The sequence below is a fragment of the Microcaecilia unicolor genome, chromosome 11 (assembly GCF_901765095.1).
Source record: "Microcaecilia unicolor chromosome 11, aMicUni1.1, whole genome shotgun sequence".
Lineage (NCBI taxonomy): Eukaryota > Metazoa > Chordata > Amphibia > Gymnophiona > Siphonopidae > Microcaecilia > Microcaecilia unicolor.
In genome coordinates, this window is record NC_044041.1 from 89,326,856 (window position 1) to 89,352,528 (window position 25,673).

The 25,673-nt window shown below is 49.7% G+C and overlaps 1 protein-coding gene across 1 annotated transcript in view; it reads left to right on the forward strand.

Moving 5' to 3' along the window:
* The window catches only part of ELL (elongation factor for RNA polymerase II), a 321,380-nt gene that overhangs the window by 143,813 nt on the left and 151,894 nt on the right, over positions 1–25,673 (forward strand). The window contains exon 4 of the mRNA XM_030217262.1: positions 22,477–22,640. Within this exon, the coding sequence (XP_030073122.1) occupies positions 22,477–22,640 (164 nt within the window). The remainder of the gene's footprint in view (positions 1–22,476; positions 22,641–25,673) is intronic.

Sequence of the window (25,673 nt, forward strand, 5' to 3'; positions counted from 1 at the left end):
CACAATATCAAGTCGTGTTCTCTGTGTCTCGGTCTCCGGAAACGGACTCAGGTTGCGAGGCAAGTTCTGCGGGACCGTCTTTTTGGAACTTGCGCCGGCCCCTCGACGTCGACCTCGACGGCATCTGTATCGACGCCCGGTCCTTCGGTACCGGTATCGACGCCCGAGACATGGCACCGATGGCATCGACCCCAGGAGAACAGGTCCCGTCGGCCCGCCGGTCCTCCGGTGAGGGTAGGGTTGAGAGGCCGCGTGGGCAGTCGGCCCCGGTCACTCCCTCAGCCCGCGGCCCTCGGGACCGAACCCTGTCTGATCCGGTTCCTCGGGACCGAGGGGGATTGGCCTCCTCCTCCTCCATACCGCCCGGCACCGGTGACGGGCACCGCAAGAAGACTAAGAAGCACCGTCACCGGTCGCCCTCGACACTCGGTACCGGGGAGGAGTCGACGCCGAAGCGTCCGCGTCGAGAGGACAGGTCCCCCTCGGTGGTGGAGGTACCGACACGGCAGGGTCCCAGCACTTCGGTGCAGTCTCCTGGACCTGAGCAGCTTCCGGCACCGACGCCTCTATCGGCCCCCACGTCTTTCCCGACAGTGTGCCTCCGAGCCATCCTTCCGGGGATCCTGGAAGGGCTGATGCACCAGGCTGTGCCGGCGCCGGGGGTGCTTGCGCCCTCGGCGCCGATGACTGTGGCGCCGGCGAGCTCTAGCCCGGTGCCGAGGCCGCCGACGCCGCTTGCGGCGCCGGTCTCGACCGCCACGCAGGTGGAGTCCCCGTCGACGTCGATGGAGGGAGCTTCGTCCCCGCCGGCGCGGGAGTCCACCGCTCGACGACACCGAGGCCTCGGTGCCTCGACGTCGAGCTGGGCCCGGTTAAGGACGCAGCTACATGAGCTCATGTCCGATACCGAGGAAGAGGCCTCGTGGGGGGAAGAGGAGGACCCCAGATATTTCTCCTCAGAGGAGTCTGCGGGTCTTCCCTCTGACCCCACGCCTTCACCGGAGAGGAAACTCTCACCCCCGGAGAGCCTCTCCTTTGCCTCCTTTGTAAGGGACATGTCGATTTGCATTCCCTTCCCCGTGGTCTCTGTGGATGAGCCGAGGGCTGAGATGCTCGAGGTCCTCGACTATCCATCACCACCTAGAGAGTCCTCCACGGTGCCGTTGCACAATGTCCACAAAGAGACACTGCTTCGGAACTGGATGAGACCGCTATCTAATCCCATCATCCCCAAGAAAGCGGAATCCCAGTACAGAATCCACTCTGACCCAGAGTTAATGCGGCCCCAATTGCCCCATGACTCGGCGGTCGTGGATTCTGCTCTCAAGAGGGCACGGAGTTCGAGGGATACCGCCTCGGCGCCCCCGGGGTGGGAGTCTCGCACTCTGGACTCGTTTGGGAGGAAGGCCTACCAATCCTCCATGCTCGTGACCCGCATCCAGTCATACCAGCTCTATACGAGCATCCACATGCGGAACAATGTGAAGCAACTGGCGGACCTGGTCGATAAGCTCCCGCCGGAGCAGTCCAGGCCTTATCAGGAGGTGGTCAGGCAGCTGAAGGCGTGCAGAAAGTTCCTGTCCAGGGGTATCTATGACACCTGTGACGTGGCATCTCGTGCTGCGGCCCAAGGTATAGTGATGCGCAGGCTCTCATGGCTGCGTGCCTCTGACCTGGACAACCGCACCCAGCAGAGACTGGCCGACGTCCCTTGCCGGGGGGATAACATTTTTGGTGAGAAGGTCGAGCAGCTGGTGGACCAACTGCATCAGCGGGAAACCGCCCTCGACAAGCTCTCCCACCGGGCGCCTTCAGCATCCACCTCAGCAGGTGGACGTTTTTCCCGGGCCCGGCAGGCTGCACCCTATTCTTTTGCAAAGCGTAGGTACACCCAGCCGGCCCGAAGGCCTCGTCAGGCACAGGGACAGCCCCAGCGTGCTCGTTCTCGTCAACAGCGTGCGCCTAAGCAGCCCCCTGCGCCTCCACAGCAAAAGCCAGGGACGGGCTTTTGACTGGATCCACGGGAACATAGCCGCCCTCAAAGTGTCCGTGCCAGACGATCTGCCGGTCGGGGGGAGGTTAAAATTTTTTCACCAAAGGTGGCCTCTCATAACCTCCGACCAGTGGGTTCTCCAAATAGTGCGGTGCGGATACGCCCTGAATTTGGCCTCCCTGCCACCAAATTGTCCTCCGGGAGCTCAATCCTTCAGCTCCCATCACAAGCAGGTACTTGCAGAGGAACTCTCCGCCCTTCTCAGCGCCAATGCGGTCGAGCCCGTACCACCCGGGCAGGAAGGGCAGGGATTCTATTCCAGGTACTTCCTTGTGGAAAAGAAAACAGGGGGGATGCGTCCCATCCTAGACCTGAGAGGCCTGAACAAATTCCTGGTCAAAGAGAAGTTCAGGATGCTTTCCTTGGGCACCCTTCTGCCAATGATTCAGAAAAACGATTGGCTATGTTCCCTGGATTTAAAGGACGCATACACTCACATCCCGATACTGCCAGCTCACAGACAGTATCTCAGATTCCGCCTGGGCGCACGGCACTTTCAGTATTGTGTGCTGCCCTTTGGGCTCGCCTCTGCCCCACGAGTGTTTACAAAGTGCCTCGTGGTGGTGGCGGCGTATCTACGCAAGCTGGGAGTGCACGTGTTCCCATATCTCGACGATTGGCTGGTCAAGAACACCTCGGAGGCAGGAGCCCTCCGGTCCATGCAGTGCACTACTCAACTCCTGGAGCTGCTGGGGTTTGTGATAAATTACCCAAAGTCCCATCTCCAGCCAACCCAGTCTCTGGAATTCATAGGAGCTCTGCTGAATACCCAGACGGCTCAGGCCTTCCTTCCCGAAGCGAGGGCCAACAACCTCCTGTCCCTGGCTTCGCGGACCAGAGCGTCTCAGCAGGTCACAGCTCGGCAGATGTTGAGACTTCTGGGTCACATGGCCTCCACAGTTCATGTGACTCCCATGGCTCGTCTTCACATGAGATGTGCTCAATGGACCCTAGCTTCCCAGTGGTTCCAAGCCACCGGGAATCTAGAAGATGTCATCCGCCTCTCCACCAGTTGCCGCACTTCACTGCTCTGGTGGACCATTCGGACCAATTTGACTCTGGGACGTCCATTCCAGATTCCGCAGCCCACGAAAGTGCTGACGACGGATGCATCTCGCCTGGGGTGGGGAGCTCATGTCGATGGGCTTACACACCCAGGGTCTGTGGTCCCTCCAGGAAAAGGATCTGCAGATCAACCTCCTGGAGCTCCGAGCGATCTGGAACTCACTGAAGGCGTTCAGAGATCGGCTGTCCTGCCAAATTATCCAAATTCGGACAGACAATCAGGTTGCAATGTATTACACCCACAAGCAGGGGGGCACCGGATCTCGCCCCCAGTGTCAGGAAGCCGTCGGGATGTGGCATTGGGCCGGCCGGTTCGGCATGCTCCTCCAAGCCACATACCTGGCAGGCGTAAACAACAGTCTGGCCGACAGACTGAGCAGAGTCATGCAACCGCACGAGTGGTCGCTTCATTCCAGAGTGGTACGCAAGATCTTCCGAGAGTGGGGCACCCCCTCGGTGGACCTTTTCGCCTCTCAGACCAACCACAAGCTGCCTCTGTTCTGTTCCAGACTACAGGCACACGGCAGGCTAGCGTCGGATGCCTTTCTCCTCCATTGGGGAACCGGCCTCCTGTATGCTTATCCTCCCATACCTCTGGTGGGGAAGACCTTACTGAAGCTCAAGCAAGACCACGGCACCATGATTCTGATGGCGCCCTTTTGGCCCCGTCAGATCTGGTTCCCTCTTCTTCTGGAGTTGTCCTCAGAAGAACCGTGGAGATTGGAGTGTTTTCCGACTCTCATTTCGCAGAACGACGGAGCGTTGCTGCACCCCAACCTTCAGTCCCTGGCTCTCACGGCCTGGATGTTGAGGGCGTAGACTTCACTGCGTTGGGTCTGTCTGAGGGTGTCTCCCGTGTCTTGCTTGCCTTTAGGAAGGATTCCACTAAAAAGAGTTACTTTTTCAAGTGGAGGAGGTTTGTCGTTTGGTGTGAGAGCAAGGCCCTAGAACCTCGTTCTTGCCCTGCACAGAACCTGCTTGAATACCTTCTGCACTTACCAGAGTCTGGCCTCAAGACCAACTCAGTAAGGAATCACCTTAGTGCGATTAGTGCTTACCATTATCTTGTGGAAGGTAAAGCCATCTCTGGAGAGCCTTTAGTCGTTCGTTTCATGAGAGGCTTGCTTCTGTCAAAGCCCCCTATCAAGCCTCCTGCAGTGTCATGGGATCTCAACGTCGTCCTCACCCAGCTGATGAAACCTCCTTTTGAGCCACTGAATACCTGCCATCTGAAGTACTTGACCTGGAAGGTCATTTTCTTGGTGGCAGTTACTTCAGCTCGTAGGGTCAGTGAGCTTCAAGCCCTGGTAGCTCATGCTCCATATACCAAATTTCATCACAACAGAGTAGTGCTCCGCACCCACCCAAAGTTCCTGCCGAAGGTGGTGTCGGAGTTCCATCTTAACCAGTCAATTGTCTTGCCAACATTCTTCCCCAGGCCGCATACCCGCCCTGCTGAACGTCAGTTGCACACATTGGACTGCAAGAGAGCATTGGCCTTCTACTTGGAGCGGACACAGCCCCACAGACAGTCCGCCCAATTGTTTGTTTCTTCGACCCTAACAGGCTAGGGGTCGCTGTCGGGAAACGCACCATCTCCAATTGGCTAGCAGATTGCATTTCCTTCACTTACGCCCAGGCTGGGCTGGCTCTTGAGGGTCATGTCACGGCTCATAGTGTTAGAGCCATGGCAGCGTCAGTGGCCCACTTGAAGTCAGCCACTATTGAAGAGATTTGCAAGGCTGCGACGTGGTCATCTGTCCACACATTCACATCACATTACTGCCTCCAGCAGGATACCCGACGCGACAGTCGGTTCGGGCAGTCGGTGCTGCAGAATCTGTTTGGGGTGTAAATCCAACTCCACCCTCCAGGACCCGAATTTATTCTGGTCAGGCTGCATTCTCAGTTAGTTGTTCTTCGTAGGTCAATTTCTGTTATATCCTCGCCGTTGCGAGGTTCCATTGACCTGGGTTCTTGTTTTGAGTGAGCCTGAGAGCTAGGGATACCCCAGTCGTGAGAACAAGCAGCCTGCTTGTCCTCGGAGAAAGTGAATGATACATACCTGTAGCAGGTGTTCTCCGAGGACAGCAGGCTGATTGTTCTCACCTACCCTCCCTCCTCCCCTTTGGAGTTGCGTTTCATAATTTTGCTTGTCATTCAACTGGCGGGAGCGGTCGCGCATGGGCGGGAAGACGGCCGCGCATGCGCGGTGGGCGTGCCCTGCCTGCGGACCGCCCGCGAAGCTTCTTCCGGTTGGTGGGGGGCTGACGCGGACGTCACCCAGTCGTGAGAACAATCAGCCTGCTGTCCTCGGAGAACACCTGCTACAGGTATGTATCATTCACTTTCTGTCAGAAGAGGCAGCCACTGTCTCCTCCCCCTCCATGGGCACCATCTCCTTCCTCCATCCATGATCACCATTTTTCCCTTTTCCTCCTCTCCCTTCTTTAATTCCTTATTTTCAGCATCTGTCCCTCTAACCCCCCCCCCCCCCCGTATCTCTCTTTCCCCCCCCCCCCCCCCCCCCCCCCCCCCCCACAATGGTCCACATCTTTCTTTCTTTTTGTTCCGGGGTTTCAGTCACCCATCACTCTTTCTCATATTCAGTTTTCCTCTTTGTCCCACTGCGATCAAACCTTCTTCCCCCCCACCCCATCCCGGTCCACACCTTTTTCTTTTTTTCCGGGTTCTGTCCCCCTCCCCCACATCACTGTCTTTCACTTTCTCTTTTTCCCTCCAAGGTTTCCCCCACCACCACCACCCCCAATATCGTGCTCTCATCTTTTTTTCCCCCCCATGGTCCACATCTTTCTTTTTGCCCTGGGGTCTCACCTGGCAGCAGCTCCTTCTCCCTGCCTGACCTGTCCAAAGCTGCTGTAAAAGGAAGTTCCACCCTCCTCTGATGGAAGTTCCTGTTACAGAGAGAGGCTTGGAGTTCTCAGAGGAGGGGGCTGCTGGAGCATCAGACAGGAGCATCCTGGCAGGGAAAAAAAGGGAGATAGACTTGGTCAAATGCTGAGTTAACTTGCATTGAAAATTTACCGCGTTAATGCATTAAATGTACACCCCTAATAAAAAGCAAAGTTGAATGTTTATCTTGTTGAACAGACTGAATGCACTGTACAGGTCTTTATCTGCCGCCATCTGAAAGAGCATTGAAGCTGTAGAGGCAAGTACATTGCTGCTCAGTATAGTCAGGCCATTGGTGTGGGATTACCTTCAGGTTTTGGATTCCATGGCAGCAACAATAGAGGTGGTTCAATGGGCCCAGGACTTACATGTGCTTGGTTCAACACTCCCTACTTTTGTGATGGTTTCCACACTTTTAGGAATTATGGGTGCTTTTTCCTGTGGGGAGGGTTGGGCAAGCTTGGGCTGGTGGTTCAGAAGGGTTCATGTCTCAAAGTTCTAGATTTTATAGTGTGTGTGTGGCACCTATTTGGTTCTGTTTTCTCTTTCCTTTTTGTTCTAGTTAGTTTCCTGGTTTAAAAAAAAAATTCTGAGAAATCACAAGTAATATGAAGGAAGGCATTTAGGGACATTCTCATATAGCTTTGTGTTAGAAGTACTGACTGATGGTGTGTTGCACAGGGGAGCACTTACAGGTTCACTTTGAGGCTCTTCTTTCTCAGTCTTCATCTACTGGTAGGAATGTATAACCCCCCCCCTCTTCTGAGCTGGTCTGAAGCAACTAAAGGGAAGAAAATAGCAAGGATTTACTTTCTCCTTCAGTCTGCTGGTTGTTTTCATTGAATGCTCTCTTGTTGAGTTTCTGAAAGATTAAACAGTTAACTGTTCTACCTTGCTCATGATTTTATACAGTTCTATCATTTTCTCTTGCATCTTCTCCCAGGCTGAAAAGAGTGAAGTGGGGGAAAAACAAGGTTTGAACTTTCCTCACAGATGTCACCTTTAACTCCTAGATAAATTTAATCCAACGATAGTCTGAAAATAGTTTTTTTTTCCACTTTTAATTACCGGTTTGTCCATGGCTGGTACAGTTTGCTTATTAATAGGGGTGGACGACAAAAATTTTAATCACGATTAATAATGCCGTTAAGACTTTTGCATGATTAATCGCACTTTACCACGGCATTGCCTTACCACCTTGTTCCATTGGCAAAATAGGAGGTGTAGATGACCAAATTCTCACCCAACACCATACCCCATTTTGTAGTAGACTACACTTCAAAATCAGAGCCCCTGTTCACCCAGTGCAGCAGCACAGCACAGCCCAGACAGAAAAATAAATACTTGCATTCCCTCCTCCAATTTCACTCTCCCTCTCCCCTCTGGTTTACCTCAACAGCTGTGCTCAGGGATGTGCTCCAATAGCCAAAATGCACCATATGTATACAACGTTGGCGGGAGACTCAGAAGCTGCGCCGTGTGGGGGAGAGACTCGCAAGTGGCACCAAAATGCACCATGTGGATAGCGGTGGGAGGCAGCACCAAAATACACCCTGTGTGTTCCGGAATGGGAGAGAGACTAGGAAGCAGCACTGGAAGAGTTGTCGGGAACGCCTCTCAAGAAGGGTCAGGAGGGTTCTTCCAGTGAGTCAGAGAAGTCTGCGGGGCTTGAAAATATGAGCCTTCCCCTCAATCCTGCACCACTGTGCTGAGAAACTGAAAATACAGCAGTGGAATTAAATGAAAGAAGAGGGGCTGGTCCACAAAAAAAATAAAGGGCCTGCATTAATTATCTCCGTTTGCATTAAAAATTTAGTGTATTAATGCATTAAATGCCCATCCCTACATATTAGCTGAATTCTTTTTGTCAGGACTAAGCCATTATTAAAATGTACTTGGGAAGTGGGTGCCACTCTGGGCCATATGTTTTGGTCCTGCAGGGTGGTGCATTCTTTTTGGATGAAATTGGGCAGATTACTCAAATGTGGTCGGTGCAATGGGTACCTGCGCCGGGACAGTTGTTTGATATATTTGAAATTCGAGGCAAGCAACCAGAGGGGCTGAAAGCCTTTTTGAAGAGAACGGTACTGCTGGGGAAAAGGGTAATATTACAATTGTGGCTGAAACCGGAGGTGCCAAGTGTTTTACAGTGGGAAGGGGCTATGATGGAGTGCTGCTCGTTGGAGAAAAAGGGAGTTACAGACTTGGCTTCAAAGAAGTGAGATCATTTTTGTAAGATATGGTTACCTTTTTGGGACTCTCTGACACCTGTTGCAAGAAGTAGGATTTTGAACTGTTGAGGGGGGGAGGGGTGGTAAATGTAAGTGAAAAGGGCACAACTTTATTAAGTGTATAACTGATCATTTATGGTTATGTACGCAATTTGCTTATGTATGTTAATGTGTATACTGGTTTGCCAATAAATAAGATCATATAAAAAAAATGTACTTGGGAAAATCCACTGTTTATTTTTGGGATAAACAACATAAAATGTATTGTACTGTTTTGGGATCTTATCAGGTACTTGTAACCCGGATTGGCCACTGTTGGAAACAGGATACTGGGCTTGATGGCCCTTCAGTCTGTCCCATTATGACAACACTTATGTACTTACAACTCACTCTCACAGCTCAAGTATCCCACCCTGACTCTCTCCTACTCATCCCCCATTAGTCTTTCTTTTTCTGCCATTCCAGTCTAGTGCTATTGCTGATTGAAATGCTGTCCTGGGCATTCAGTGTCATAATCGGGGGAGGAAGACATCCTTCTGATATGTTCTCTTTTTGGTCATGCTATACTTGACATGACTTTCATTGCCCTCATTCCCCTGTAGTACATGAGACATCTGCTTGTGTTGCTTGCCACTTCCAATGTCTCTGCCTCTGTACCAACCAGTGTCTTCCTTAGCGTCCCTCCGGACCGGACCAGGATTGGACTGTTGGGTGTGCCCGCCTACCAGCAGGTGGAGACTGAGAAAAACTCTGACTCTAGAGAGCCAATAGGAGCCCTGGCCATGTGACCTTAGCCTCAGTATTTTCTCAGTCTCTCAGCAGGTAGGAAGTGAGCCCATTAGTCTCTCTCTCTCTCTCTTTTTCTTTATAAGATATTACAGATATATTTATAATACTTCTTCTGTGCCTGGAATCGTAATTAGAGGCTTGACAGGGTTTCTTTTCTTTCTTTGACAGCCTCTGGGGTGTCTCGAGTCCACCCCCCTTCCTCCCCATCTCCCTGGCTTAGCAGGGAAGGGCCGTCCCTTTCTCTGGAAAGGTGTACCGTCTTAGGGACAGGCAGCCACTTTTAATAGGCAGCTGTTTTTAAATAATTAAATCAAGTAAAAGAAAATTAAAAGAATTAATTCAATTGAAAGGAATTTAAAGGAAGTAGTTTTTGCTTTCCCCAGGCTTATAACGAGCAGGTAGCTCTTCTGTCTTATTCTGTTTGAAGAGTCTTTATTTTCTTTTCTGGCAGAGCTATTTAAAAAAAAAAAAGTGATAAGTCAGAGTCTGTGACTTTAATCGGCGTTTTTTTTGTTATCTTCATTATTTTTCCTCTGTTATCTGGCGTTGTTAGCGGCGGTAGTTGTAAAAAAAAAAAAAGAGGCGCGAACTGTTAAGCGCGTGCTCGCTCTTGGACGGGTCTGTATAGCTTGGGAGCTGTATTGACTGTTCCTGTTCGGGCCAGAGGCTAAACCATGTTTTGTGCGGCATCGGAGGCTATCTTTTTGGCGGCACGGATTTCCTGCTTCTTCGTCGGTCTGGTCAGTGGTTTTCTCCCCCGAACTTTATTCTTCTCATTTTGGCGCGCTTGGCCGCCATTGTTTTGCTTGCAGCTGCAATTTCCCTTGACGCGGCAGCGTTTTTCTGCTTTTACTGTGTTTGGCTGTTTGTGCAATGGAAAGGAGATATTGTTTCTCCGGTAGTTGGGGCAATTGGTAGTATATTTGCCCCGCAATTAATTTTTACATGTATTTTTCAAGCTATTTAAAAAAAAAAAAAGAAATGCTACGATGCGAATGGCGCTCATTTTGTTTTTCCCTCTGTTTTTTCTCCGTCGGGGACTTTTTGGTTGCTAGCAATGTTGTGAATTAAAGTGCAGCTCAATTGGCGATTTCTTTGTTCTTGGCAAGACTCCGATTCAAAGTGCAGCTCAGTCGGGAATTCTCTGTTTTTGACAACTGGGCGAATTAAATTGTATCTTAGCTCCAAAATAACCATTTTCCTATTCCTTTCCCTTGTGTGTGATGTTTGGAGGAAAGGTCTTCGCTATTGTCTAGCGCAGTTTTTATGGAGGTCCAGTGTACGTCACTCTGTGTCTTTCTCATTTCCTGGTGAATAGGACTACATTGTCTAATAATTGATTAGTACTTTACAAATCTGGCCATAATATCGTAGTTCCTTTTTAGCATTTCCCTTCATGGCTATGATGTTATACAGTGTTTTTAAGAACTTAACAAACATTTTCTATGGCATAGGCTATCTGGTTCAGGTGCCATGTGGATAGAACTACATTGCCGGATAGTCTATTGTTTGGTACTTTACAATGCTGGATATATTGTTTGGTACTTTACAATGCTGGATATAAGATCTTAATTCCTTTCATGAAATTTTCCTCCATGGCTATGTTCTTATACAGTGTTTTAAGATCTTAACAAACGTTCTCTAGAGCGTAGGCTATATGGTTCAGATGCCATGTGCAATGAAATACGTTGTCTGATACTCAATTGTTGCGTACTTTGCAATTCTGGACATAAGGTCTTACTTCCTTTCAGCAATTTTCTTTCATGGCTATGCGTTCTCTTTGGCATAGCAGATGACAGCTGCATAGGCTACATGGTTCAGATGGTTCTCATATTCTAGGAGACTCAGTCCTTTCTACCGAGCACCCAGTTTTCTCAGCTGCTTTAGAAGGCATGTTTTATTCACGTCTTCTCTACTTTCCAACTGTCTTGGAGTTTCTCATGTGTTATCTTAGTTTTCTTCTAGGACTTACAAGATATATGTCCACTTAGGGAGTAAAGTTATCCGGTCAATTTGCATTTTCTCCCACTTAAGGATAGTGAGAGGTCCTCACGCCATCTACTTGTATTTTTGTTTCCTCTATTCAGCCTGGGCACATGGTAAACATTCTGGTTTTGTCCAGTATGACCATCCATAACATCTGCTATCCCTTTCTCTTCCTTACAGATTTTAGGGTCTTATTTCAAGCTTTCTTGATGTCGGGTACAGTCTTGTCTCCTGTGGCACAAATTCACCACCTTTTCCAGAATAGGTATTTTCCAAGTCTATTCCTTTTCATTTTATTCTTCCTCTCTCCAGAGTTTTTTTCTCTTGGAAGGAGATTCACTCATTTTCTGTGCATTTTTTTGCCATAAGGGCATAAGTGTTGCCATAATGGGAAAGGCCAAGAGTCCCCATCCTGTTTTCAGATGGGGTCAATCCAGATTGCAAATACCACATTCATATCTCATGAGTGTGCGTCTGTTCATCTCTGTACATCTCAGTGAGGAAGGAGGCATGACATGATACGAGGTTTGGGGAGATCCGGTAAAATTAAAGGCCAGTGTGTCTCAGTCCACGCTCAACATATGGTGATCCTTTCATTTTCATTCTATACGTCCTCACTCCAGACCTTCCTTTCAATTGGAAGGGGATTCTTTCACTTCCTGTGCATTTTTGCTATTAGTATATGAGTATTGTCATACGGGGAAAGTCTAAGAGTCCATTAAGCCCAGCATCCTGTCCTCAGTTGTGGTCAATCCAGGTTGCAAGTACCACATTCATTTCTTATGGGTGTGGGTCGGTACATCTTAGTACATCTCAGTATAGGAGGAGTAATGTCCACGATACGAGGATGATGAGAAGGTCCTCATTACCAGTTTTCTTGCCCTGCTCTTTGGTCTTGCTTCGGCTCCGCGCACTTTTTTCTTAACTTAAGTACATAAGTACATAAGTAGTGCCATACTGGGAAAGACCAAAGGTCCATCTAGCCCAGCATCCTGTCACCGACAGTGGCCAATCCAGGTCAAGGGCACCTGGCACGCTCCCCAAACGTAAAAACATTCCAGACAAGTTATACCTAAAAATGCGGAATTTTTCCAAGTCCATTTAATAGCGGTCTATGGACTTGTCCTTTAGGAATCTATCTAACCCCTTTTTAAACTCCGTCAAGCTAACCGCCCGTACCACGTTCTCCGGCAACGAATTCCAGAGTCTAATTACACGTTGGGTGAAGAAAAATTTTCTCCGATTCGTTTTAAATTTACCACACTGTAGCTTCAACTCATGCCCTCTAGTCCTAGTATTTTTGGATAGCGTGAACAGTCGTAGTAGCAGCGGCGTTCATGAAACAACGTCTCCTCGTTTCATCCTTTCCTAGATGTCTGGTTCATTACAGACAGTCTTATTGGCAGAGTTGTCAGGTCAAGCAACAGGTGGTGCATTTCGGGCACACTCTAGGTTACGGGGTGCATGTAGCCAGGTGTCTCATTTGATCTCTCTCTTGAGATCTCGTGTGATCTCATTAGATTTCGTAGCATGTCTCTCTTTTTTCTCTCTTTGTTTACTCAAGTTGGCGCAGACTGTTTTTTGTCTTCTCTAAAAGCGTCCCACTTTCTGTTTTCTCTGGATGTTCTTGGGCCTTCGGCCATTACCTTGCTCTATTTTGCAGAGTAAAATTTTACTTTCTAGCTCCCAAGAAGGAATTTTTTCTTCATTCTCTTTGGAGTCTCGGTAGTCTTTTTTTGGCAGCTTTTCACTCCGTCAATTTCGTGACCATTGAAAAAAAAAAAAAAACTTCTGGGAGTTCTCAGTGGATAGTACCTTAAGGGGAGGTCCCAGTTCTAGAACTATTTCTTTTCGCTCTGACCTTCCATGTGCCTCGCTTACTCTCTTGCTAAAAAGACTTGTCAGCGGCAGAGATAGATGCCCTCTCGTATCCAGATATTTATCTCGGATGGAATTCCCTCCGCTCAGTTGGCCTCTGTATTCTCACTAGTGCAGCACTTGGGTCTGGTGGTTGAGATTGAGCATTCTTCCTGCAAGTATGCCGAGAGCATATACACAGTGAGCAGTTTTTTGATGGCTGCATCTGTGAAAATATATATGTATAGTTCTACTACATAAGTACATATTTAATTCCACACTGGGAAAAGCTCAAAGGGCCTATCGAGCCCACCTTTCGGTCCACGGCCAATCCAGACCATGAGCACCTGGCTAGATTCCTAAACGTACAAACATTCTATACATGTTATTCCTGGAACTGTGTAGTGTTTTATGGACTTCTGTATGTATCTAACAGATGAAAGGTACTAACAAGTGTCTACTGTTGATTTATTCCCGTTTTCACTAATTGGGGTCTACGACAAGAGTCTCAGGTGATCTGCTTGCAGAGGCAACAGCTACAGATGATTCTTTCTCTCTCATTTGAATTGTGCTCTGAGATATGTTTTCTTCATGTTGGGTAACTGCAGCGGCTGTCAGTTTATTTGGACCTTCAGTCTAGTTTGCAGCAGGGATTTAGGTACCTTCTTCTTCTGCATAGTATTTAACTGCATTCTTGTTTTTACCTATTTAGCTTCTAGTGATCAGGTACTTTCTCACTGACAGGCTTTACATACTTCCAATCTGTTGCTAGGTCAGCAATAGTCTACGATATCTGGAGTATTGTACTTCAGGATCTCGGTTTCCACTTTCTCAGCTGAGGTAGATTCATTGCAGTTTTTTGTTTCCAGGCGGCTCTGCTTCTACCTTTGCCATCTTTCTTTCAGTCGTTTTTTTTTTCTCAAGTCTCTCTGTCCTTTGCGCTGCACTGATAGTGTGGTAGGGGACATTATATAGCGGCCACTTGGTAGGGGACAATGTTCAGCATCGCTTGGACTTTTCAGCTTTTTTGCTTTGTAGTCATTCTATTTAGTTTATTGGCGGTTCTTGGATCGTCAAGCTTTTGGCTTTGTATTCATCCTAGTTTGGGTGTTTTCAGGGACTCTACCGCATTCTCAATGTCTGTCCCTCCCGTAAGATTACTGCTTTGGTACTTCCCAACAGTCCAATCCTGGTCCGGTCCGGAGGGACGCTAAGGAAGGAGAAATTAGATCTTACCTGCTAATTTGCTTTCCTTTAGTCCCTCCGGACCAGGCCCCTCCCATGTTCTATCAACTCTTTAGATTCTTTTATTAAGTTTGGAAGTGGAATGTCTCAAAAAAAAAAAAAAAGACTTTGCGTGGTCCATACCACTTCTCTGGTGGTTGCTGGTGAGCTCGGTTGCTGGAATATATATAAAACCTTAAATATGTCATACCACTTCTCTGGTGAGAGTTGCTGGTGAGCTCAGTTGCTGGAAGGGAAGCGATCTGCTGTTGCCTGCTGCAGCGCCTTCACACGGAGGTGAGAGGCGCTGTGAGGGCCCGGCCTGGTGGCAGATGGAGGGGGGGGGGGCGAGTGTAGGGGAGGAGCGGCGACGACGACCTCGACCTTGGGGGGCGCAGAGGATGGCGGGGAGGCTGGGGCTGCGGGAAGCTGTGATTTCAATGCGGGAGGGTGGGGGCAGTGGCGGAAGGGAGAAAAAAAAAAAAAAGAAAGCCAAGTGCTCGTCAGGGACGTCCATAAAGGACGTCCTTGGCAAGTGCAGAGCAGCCAGCATAACACTTGGCTGCTCTGCGCATGCTCGACCGGCCGACTGTTTACCGATGGAATAGAGAATGCAAGTGAGCTACAACAAGCAGCTCACTTGCATTCCTTTTCCTTGATGCATGCCCGTGCCTTACCAATTCACTAAGGGAATCGGTAAGAGAAGGGCTTTAGTGATTTTTTTTTTTAGTGCATCATGGCCTTGGTGCCTTTTCCCTTTTATCACAGTGCTGGGAGACAGATTTCACTTCTCTCCCTATCTGCTCCTTTTTAACAGTTAATTAATCTCAAGGACTGCCAATTCTTCCCTTAGCCAACAACAGTGTCTGGCTGTCAGTTGTGTATCCTGTACACTGGTACCCCTGGGACAGAGAGCGCAGGCTAGCAGCCTTGAAAAGGCAGGAGGAAGAGAAAACTCCCAACAAAAAGCCTGCTGCTGCAGTCCTAAGTTCCATTTACTGATTTTACATAAAATGGTGAGCCCATCAGCAGTGGTCATTTTTGAGCTGTGGATACACTTGTTGCACAGTTGAATCTCTTTCAAGTAACTTGATATCCTTCTAGACACCTGGCCACGCTGACAAAGATATCATCACATCAGGCCTATGATTTCACTCATTTTAGTTTGGATTTAGCTCACACATTTCAGTCATAGTTCAAGATAATTTACATTGAGTACAGTATTTTCCTATCCCTGGAGGGCTCCCAATTTAAGTTTGTACCTGAGGCATTGAAGGATTGAGGGCCAGATGCACTAAACTTAACGAGCCATTCCTTAGCCTCCCTCCGGACCGGCCCAGAATGTGACTGATGGGTTGTGCACGCCTTCCAGCAGGTGGAGACTGAGAAAAAAGTGTGACTCCAGAGAGCCAATAAGAGCCCTTGCCAGACAGGGAAAGATCCAGTAATCTCAGTCTCCAGCAGGTGGAAGGTGGTGAGTCCTTCAGTCTCATTCCTTTTTTCTGGTCTATTTGTTCTTAGTGAGTCTTAGTATTTTCTATTTTCTGCTGAAAGGTTCAGATTATTACAGTGCATTTGAATTACAAAAAAAAAATAAAACCTGCTTGTTAGGGGCTGAGGTCCGTGGGGGCCTCTGCTTACCCCGGGGGTGCCACACTCGAGTATCCGAGTCCCTCCCCCCTAATCCTCCCTGAAGAATCAGCAGTTGGTGCCTATTTCTGCTGCTGTTATATAGCAGACTGTTGACAGGAGCAGTCTGACTGAGGTGAATTCCCTCCAGCTCTTAATGTTAAGAACTGTGGAGGCAGGGAGAGGCAGCCGCTTTTAAAAGAGCAATATAAAATGGAGCTTCAGCAACCCAGGCTTTGATCCTGTGATTTCTGACAGCCTGCTGTTTTTCTCCTTGAGCTTAAGCAAGCAGAGCAGCTCCAGTGTTTGTTTGAGCGAAGTAGCGGTTTTACTTTCGTTTTCGCGCCGGAGTTTTATTTACCTGATCAGCTGTTCGCGATGTCGGAAAAGTTGCGGCGGTGTTCAGTTTGTCAGCGCCGGGGCCTCGCATCCAGTGGTGTCTGTAAATTTTGCACGGCAGTGGACATTTTGCAGGATCAGGGTGCAGGACCGTCTGTTTCGTCGGCGCCAGTAGCTCCGCTGTCGGGGGGGGGGGGGGGGTCCGATTCGAGTAGCGGTAAGGTGGTTGCATCCCCCGCTCCCTTGTTGCCGGTTTTTGTGGGAACGTCCGCCATTTTGGATGTAGCCCGCTCTGATCTGTCTCGGGATCCCCTGGTCTCGCTGCCAGCTGCTCCAGCTACAGTACTGTCTCAGGGGACAGCTGGTTTCCCTCCTGCCTTTGTAGTTCAAATGTATCAGGCTTTTTTACTGCAGCAGTCTGCTCCTGCTGCACCTACAGTAAGGAGTTCTGTGGAGGCTCCTTCTGTACCTGTAAAACGCTTCAAGCCTTCTGGGCAGGCAGAGTAGGATGATTTCTTTGAGCCTGAGCAGGAGTTCCCTGCCCTGGCAGAGGATTCTTGGTTGCCTGAGGAGGATTGGTCTGAGGAGTTTTCTAATACAGGTGATAAAGAGGAATCCCTTCCTGTGGGGGAGGATCCCTTGGTGGTTAGAATCTTTCATAGGGATGACCTTCAGGAGCTTATTTCCCAGGTTTCTTCTACTCTCTGTTTTGAGGATGATAGTGCGGTGGCGGAGCCTAGGAAGGTGGACTTGTTGATCAAAGGAGTCCGCAGGTTTGGTAGATCGTTTCCCATGCATCAAGACATTAGGGATGTTGTCCAGGCTCAGTGGGAGCGTCCGGACTCTGGTTTTCGGCTTGCAAGGGCTATGAGCAGGCTTTACCCAGTTCCGATAAAGAGCTTTTGAGTTCCCCTGTAGTGGACGCAGTTGTCTCCGCGGTGACTAAGCAGAACACGGTGCCAGTAGATGGTGGCACAGCTGTGCGGGACCCTCAGGAGCGCCGGATGGAGACCTTCCTGAAGAATGCTTTTGATGTTTCAGCTCTGGCGGTTCAGGCCGCTATTTGTGGTTCTCTGGTTGCAAGGGCGAGTTTTCGGTGGTCCGAGAGGATTTTAGACCGTTCTTCGGATGATCTTGCTGCTATTGATCATGACGTGGCTAAGCTGGAGATGGCTTCAGCTTTCTTGGCGGATGCTATGTATGATTTGCTGAGGGCCTCTTCAAAGTCTATGGCTTTCTCGGTGGCTGCTCGCCATGTTCTGTGGCTTCGTGGTTGGTCAGCGGATGCGGCCTCAAAGTCTAAACTTAGTAAGCTTCCCTTTAAGGGTTCCTTTTTGTTTGGTCCGGAGTTGGATAAATTGGTAAGTAGTCTAGGAGAAGCTAAAGTTCCGCGGTTGCCGGAGGATCGCCCCAGAGGTTCGGGGCGCGGGCAGTTCTCAGCTCGTAGCAGAGGTCGTGATTTTCGTCGTTTTCGTTCTGTCAGAGGTTTTCAAGCTCCTCGGTCTAGATTCTTACAAAGAACTCAGTCCTTTCGGGGAGGCCGGGGGTTACATAACATAGTAACATAGTAGATGACGGCAGAAAAAGACCTGCACGGTCCATCCAGTATGCCCAACAAGATAACTCATATTTGCTGCTTTTTGTGTATACCCTACTTTGATTTGTACCTGTGCTCTTCAGGGCACAGACCGTATAAGTCTGCCCAGCACTATCCCCGCCTCCCAACCACCTGCCCCTCCTCCCAACCACCAGCTCTGGCACAGACCGTATAAGTCTGCCCAGCACTATCCTCACCTCCCAACCATCAGCCCTGCCTCCCAACCACTGGCTCTGGCACAGATTGTACAAGTCTGTCCAGCACTATCCCCGCCTCCCAACCACCAGTCCCGCTGCCCACCACCGGCTCTGGCACAGACCGTACAAGTCTGTCCAGCCCTATCCCCGCCTCCCAACCACCAGCCCCGCCTCCCGATCTTGACTAAGCTCCTGAGGATCCATTCCTTCGGCACAGGATTCCTTTATGCTTATCCCACGCATGTTTTAATTCCGTTACCGTTTTCATTTCCACCACCTCCCGCGGGAGGGCATTCCAAGCATCCACCACTCTCTCCGTGAAGAAATACTTCCTGACATTTTTCTTGAGTCTGCCCCCCTTCAATCTCATTTCATGTTCTCTCGTTCTACAACCTTCCCATCTCCGGAAAAGGTTAGTTTGCGGATTAATACCTTTCAAGTATTTTGAACGTCTGTATCATATCACCCCTGTTCCTCCTTTCCTCCAGGGTATACATATGTTCAGGTCAGCAAGTCTCTCCCTCATACGTCTTGGAATGCAAATCCCATACCATTCTCATAGCTTTTCTTTGCACCGCTTCAATTCTATTTACATCCTTAACAAGATACGGCCTCCAAAACTGAACACAATACTCCAGGTGGGGCCTCACCAACGACTTATACAGGGGCATCAACACCCCCTTTCTTCTGCTGGTCACACCTCTCTCTATACAGCCTAACAACCTTCTAGCTACGGCCACCGCCTTGTCACACTGTTTCGTCGCCTTCAAATCCTCAGATACTATCACCCCGAGATCCCTCTCTCCGCCCGTACCTATCAGACTCTCCCCGCCTAACACATACGTCTCCCATGGATTTCTATTCCCTAAGTACATCACTTTGCATTTCTTTGCATTGAATTTTAATTGCCAAACCTTAGACCATTCTTCTAGCTTCCTCAGATCCTTTTTCATGTTTTCCACTCCCTCCGTGGTGTCCACTCTGTTACAGATCTTAGTATCATCCGCAAATAGGCAAACTTTACCTTCTAACCCTTCGGCAATGTCACTCACAAATATATTGAACAAAATCGGCCCCAGCACCGATCCCTGAGGCACTCCACTACTCACCTTTCCTTCCTCCGAGCAAATTCCATTCACCACCACCCTCTGGCGTCTGTCCGTCAACCAGTTCCTAATCCAGTTCACCACTTCAGGTCCTATCTTCCTCCAAGCCTCCAAGCCTCAGCAATGAAGGTGTGCGGGCCCAGCCTCTCCTTCAGATCGGTGCTCGGTTAGCGCAATTTCAAGAGAGGTGGGCCCAAATTACTTCGGACCAGTGGGTCTTAGAGGTTATTCGCGACGGGTACGCATTAGAGTTTGCTTGTCCCTTGTCAGATGCTTTCCTGCAATCCCCTTGTCGGTCTCGCGTCAAGGCCGCCGCGGTCCGGCTTACTCTTCGCAGGCTGCTGGATCTTCGAGCGATTTCTGTGGTATCGGCGGCGGAGAGGGGCCAGGGCCGGTATTCCATTTATTTTCTGGTGCCCAAAAAGGACGACTCCTTTCGTCCAATTTTAGATCTCAAGGCGGTCAATCGAGCTCTCAGAGTGCCCTCGTTTCGGATGGAGACTCTTTGGTCCGTCATTGTTGCGGTGCGGGCCGGGGAGTTTCTGACTTCCCTAGATCTTAGAGAAGCCTATTTTCATATTCCCATTCACCCGTCTCATCAGCGGTTCCTAAGGTTTGCTATTCTGGGGCATCATTTTCAATTTCGGGCTAGCGACCGCTCCCCGCACGTTTACCAAGGTCATGGTTGTTGTGGCGGCAGCTCTCAGAGCAGAAGGTATCTTGGTCCATCCTTATTTAGACGACTGGTTGATTCGGGCAAAATCGGCCCAAGAAGAGCGTTCAGGCGACGGCTCGGGTAGTCGAATTGTTGCAGCATCTAGGTTGGGTAGTCAATATGCAAAAGAGTCGTCTTCAGCCTTCTCAGTCCTTAGAGTATCTGGGAGTCCTCTTCGATATGCAGCGGGGCCGTGTGTTTCTTCCGTCGGCCCGCGTACTGAAATTGCAGTCTCAGATTCGGCTTTTCTTGCAGAGGTCCAGCCTGGTGGCAAGGGATTACCTTCAGGTGCTGGGTCTGATGGCAGCGATGATAGAGATGGTGGCCAGGGCTCACATGAGGCCCCTGCAGAGGTCCTTCCTATCCAGGTGGTCATCCCAGACCGGGTCGCTTCTTCACAGGTTGCCACTGTCGTCGGTGAGAGCCAGTTTACGTTGGTGGCTTCGAGAGGCCAACTTGTCCAAAGGCATGCCTCTGGATCAGCCCGACTGGGTAGTGGTAACGACGGATGCCAGCCTTCACGGCTGGGGGGCTCATTGTCAGGGACAAGTGGCTCAAGGTCTTTGGTCCCTTCCGGAATCCAAGTGTTCGATCAACTTGTTGGAGACTCGGGCTATCCGTCTGGCGCTTCGGAGTTTTCTTCCACTACTCACCGGACGGGCGGTGAGAGTCATGTCGGACAATGCCACAGCGGTGTCATACATCAATCGCCAAAGAGGGACGCGGAGTCTCCCATTGGAGCGGGAGGCGTCACTGCTCTTTCATTGGGCAGAGGTCAATCTGGTGGCTCTCTCCGCGGCTCATGTAGCAGAGGTGCTAAACGTTCAGGCGGACTTTCTCAGTCGTCACTTGCTCGATCCCGGAGAGTGGGCGCTCAGCGACGTGGCATTTCGGCTGTTGGTAGATCACTGGGGAGTCCCCAAAATGGATCTGTTGGCGTCCGCGACCAATGCAAAGTTGCCGCTGTTCTACAGTCGTCACAGAGATCCCAAAGCGCTTGCAGTGGACGCTCTTCTTCAAGCCTGGCCGGACGGCCTGATGTATGCGTTTCCGCCTTGGCCTTTGATCGGGCGTCTGCTTCAGAAGGTAGAGAGTCACAAGGGTCGCCTAATTCTGGTGGCGCCGGATTGGCCCCGCAGGCCATGGTATGCCGACCTTCAACGTCTTCTGGTCGATCTTTCCTTCAACTTCCGGTCACGCAAGATCTCTTGTCGCAGGGTCCGGTCGTTCATCCAGATCCGGGTCGATTCTGTCTTACCTGTCTAGTTTTTTTGGCTGCAAACATGCCGATTTCACCCTTAAGATTACAGCTAACTGCGCTTTGCTTGCTTCTGTTAGGCAGATAAGTGACGAGTTTGTCCACGGCCAGCTCCAATCGCAGCCCCTTGAGTGAAGCACGTCCAAAAAGGATGTTTTTATTATTGTAGGGGGGAAGGGGGGAGAGGACGTCCAAAAAGAACATCTTTTTGGATGGACGTCCTCAACTGCACTCTCCTGCATCGGAGCCTTCCTGCAGCAGGCCGTGGAGGGGGTGAGCGGCACGGCATTTTCCTTTCGGGCGGCACAGAGGTGTATTTGGCATGCGCAGAGCAGCCAGCATAACGCTTGGCTGCTCTGTGCATGCTCGACCGGCCGACTGTTTACCGATGGAATAGAGAATGCAAGTGCAATTTGAACCCTGGTTCTCAGCCCACTCTAAACATTAGGCTACTTTTTCACTTCTACAGTAGTCATATTGCCTTAAAATTGAATTCCTTCCAAATTATGAGCCCTTATGCTATTCCAACATAGAAAATACTTCTGTCTATAAAGCACGATGGAGGACACATGGTCCATCTGTTTAATCAAAGTTCACAACTGGAGAAGCAAGATTCAGCACGATCATGTTTCAGTGTGAATGCCTGCGTTAGGAGGCCAGTGTTCTAATGTACTATGATTATCAAGATGAATAACAATTCAAGAATAGAAAAAACTAATATATTCACTAATGCCAAAAAGACAGGTAGTTCATGGTGCTAAAGGAATCCTGACGCAGGCATTCAGTGCGAAACACGGCCATGTTGAGTCTGGCTTCTCCAGTTGTGAGGTTTGATTAAACAGATGGGCTCTCCATCATGTGTTATAAATAGAAGTGTTTTCAGTACATCTTTTGGACTCTCTGGTTCTCGTTCCCTGACCTCACAACATAAGTCTCCTGACTCTCAGTGGGGAGAAAAATATAACCAGTTTGATGGGGGTTTTCTAATTTGTACAGAAACAGAAAATATGTTGAGCTTATGACACCTGCTTTTCAGAGGAAGCAGTCCTGGAAATTAGCTGTTGTGGTACACCATTTTTAGTTGTCTTGCTCTGAAAATGCACAGACCCTTAAGTAACTGAAAGTTGAATGGTAACATAGCAATAAGTGGAATCTAAAAATAGACTTCAGAACTCAGCACCTGATATATGGGGTATTTTATTAAGAGCTGTACAAAGACCGAGGTTTAAAAGGCTGAATGAGGCCTTGTGGGTGTTTCCCACTTGTGATCTTTTTGGAACTCTTAAATCAATGTAAAATGCTATCACATTGAGTGGTACTGTTCACAAGTTTTATGCTGTGGTACTGTTTTTTTAAAGCCATCCATAGAGGAACAAATCTTCTAAGGCCTACAGTTTTATGACTGCTGGTTTAATTCATTCTTAAATCAGAGAGAGGTTTCAGTTTGACAGTTTATTGATGTTGAATAGACTTGACCGTGTATTTGTATAAGTAACATATTTTTCCCCACCCCTCAGCAATGGAGCTATCCAGTTGGACTGTCTTGGTAGCATACAAGATAAAATCACAGTCTGTGCTACTGATGACTCCTATCAGAAAGCAAGAGAGAGCATGGCGCAGGCTGAGGAGGAGACACGCAGCCGTGGCGCCATTGTCATTAAACCTGGTGGCAGATATACGGGTAAGGAACAAATCTTTCTAGTTCCAAGACCAATAAATGAGATTTCTTTGTGGTGATGCTGTTTGGATTTAGAGTAGGTGGTTCAATCTGATATGCCATCTATTGTAGGACATACAGTGGTGGAAATAAGTATTTGATCCCTTGCTGATTTTGTAAGTTTGCCCACTGACAAAGACATGAGCAGCCCATAATTGAAGGGTAGGTTATTGGTAACAGTGAGAGATAGCACATCACAAATTAAATCCGGAAAATCACATTGTGGAAAGTATATGAATTTATTTGCATTCTGCAGAGGGAAATAAGTATTTGATCCCCCACCAACCAGTAAGAGATCTGGCCCCTACAGACCAGGTAGATGCTCCAAATGAACTCGTTACCTGCATGACAGACAGCTGTCGGCAATGGTCACCTGTATGAAAGACACCTGTCCACAGACTCAGTGAATCAGTCAGACTCTAACCTCTACAAAATGGCCAAGAGCAAGGAGCTGTCTAAGGATGTCAGGGACAAGATCATACACCTGCACAAGGCTGGAATGGACTACAAAACCATCAGTAAGACGCTGGGCGAGAAGGAGACAACTGTTGGTGCCATAGTAAGAAAATGGAAGAAGTACAAAATGACTGTCAATCGACAAAGATCTGGGGCTCCACGCAAAATCTCACCTCGTGGGGTATCCTTGATCATGAGGAAGGTTAGAAATCAGCCTACAACTACAAGGGGGGAACTTGTCAATGATCTCAAGGCAGCTGGGACCACTGTCACCACGAAAACCATTGGTAACACATTACGACATAACGGATTGCAATCCTGCAGTGCCCGCAAGGTCCCCCTGCTCCGGAAGGCACATGTGACGGCCCGTCTGAAGTTTGCCAGTGAACACCTGGATGATGCCGAGAGTGATTGGGAGAAGGTGCTGTGGTCAGATGAGACAAAAATTGAGCTCTTTGGCATGAACTCAACTCGCCGTGTTTGGAGGAAGAGAAATGCTGCCTATGACCCAAAGAACACCGTCCCCACTGTCAAGCATGGAGGTGGAAATGTTATGTTTTGGGGGTGTTTCTCTGCTAAGGGCACAGGACTACTTCACCGCATCAATGGGAGAATGGATGGGGCCATGTACCGTACAATTCTGAGTGACAACCTCCTTCCCTCCGCCAGGGCCTTAAAAATGGGTCGTGGCTGGGTCTTCCAGCACGACAATGACCCAAAACATACAGCCAAGGCAACAAAGGAGTGGCTCAGGAAGAAGCACATTAGGGTCATGGAGTGGCCTAGCCAGTCACCAGACCTTAATCCCATTGAAAACTTATGGAGGGAGCTGAAGCTGCGAGTTGCCAAGCGACAGCCCAGAACTCTTAATGATTTAGAGATGATCTGCAAAGAGGAGTGGACCAAAATTCCTCCTGACATGTGTGCAAACCTCATCATCAACTACAGAAGACGTCTGACCGCTGTGCTTGCCAACAAGGGTTTTGCCACCAAGTATTAGGTCTTGTTTGCCAGAGGGATTAAATACTTATTTCCCTCTGCAGAATGCAAATAAATTCATATACTTTCCACAATGTGATTTTCCGGATTTAATTTGTGATGTGCTATCTCTCACTGTTACCAATAACCTACCCTTCAATTATGGGCTGCTCATGTCTTTGTCAGTGGGCAAACTTACAAAATCAGCAAGGGATCAAATACTTATTTCCACCACTGTATAAACAAGAGTATATGTTAAGTTAAGCCAAATAGGAAGTTTTATTCTCCGAGGACAAGCAGGCTGCTTGTTCTCACTGATGGGTGACGTCCACGGCAGCCCCTCCAATCGGAAACTTCACTAGCAAAGTCCTTTGCTAGCCCTCGCGCGCCCGCGCGCACCGCGCATGCGCGGCCGTCTTCCCGCCCGAAACCGGCTCGAGCCGGCCAGTCTTCTTTTGTCCGCACTCGGTACGGTCGTGTTTTCGCCGTGTCGAGCCCCGGAAAGTCGACCTCGCGCGTCCAATTTGTTTGAACGTGTTTTTTTTCCTTCGGGAAAGCTTTGTCCTTGTCGGGAAGTGCTCCGGAAACCCCCCGCCGGGTTTCGTGTAAATCCTCCCCGTACTTCCAGCTTTTTTGCCCCGGTAAGTTTTCTTTCGTCGTCGGGGTAGGCCTTTTTTCGGCCTCGGTCGAGATTTTTTCTCCCTCTAAATTTGGTGCTTCGAATTTCGCCATTTCGGCTTTTGATTTCGCCGGCGTGATTTTTCCGCCCATGACATCGAAGCCTTCCAGCGGCTTCAAGAAGTGCACCCAGTGCGCCCGGGTTATCTCGCTCACTGATCGACACTCGTCGTGTCTTCAGTGTCTGGGGGCCGAGCACCGCCCTCAGAACTGCAGTCTGTGTTCCCTGCTTCAAAGGCGGACTCAGGTAGCGAGACTAGCCCAGTGGAACGTGTTGTTCTCGGGCTCTTCGTCGGCATCGGCACCGGGATCTTCGAGTGCATCGACGTCGTCAGCGTCCAGACCATCTTCCTCGGCCGCCCCTGCATCGAGTGCATCGAGGCATCGGGCCTCTGCATCGGCGCCGAGACATCGGATAGCTGCATCGACGTCGGTGGTACCAGGACCTCGTCTGCTGATGTCGTCGGACGGTGGTGCATCGGGTGGAGTGCAGGTGAGGGCTGTCCATTCCCCTGCTGGTGGCGGTGAGCCCTCGGGTGGGTCTCCGCCTACCCTGAGGGCTCCTGCGGTACAGCCCCCCCGAGATCGACCTTCTTCAGTCTCGGCCCCGAGGAAGCGACGGGTGGATTCGACGTCCTCCTCGTCGGTGCCGGGGAGCTCCGGTGACATGCTTCGGAAGAAATCGAAGAAGCATCGACACCGGTCTCCTCCCCGTGTCGGCACCGAGAGCTCTGGGTCGCCGAGGGATTCGGCACCCAGCAGGCATCGGCACCGAGAGGACCGCTCACCCTCTGTTCAGGAGGTGTCGATGCGCTCCGCTCTGGACAGCCCGGAACAGCCTCCACGCCCGGAACAGGTACTGACGTCGACGCCTGCATCGACCTC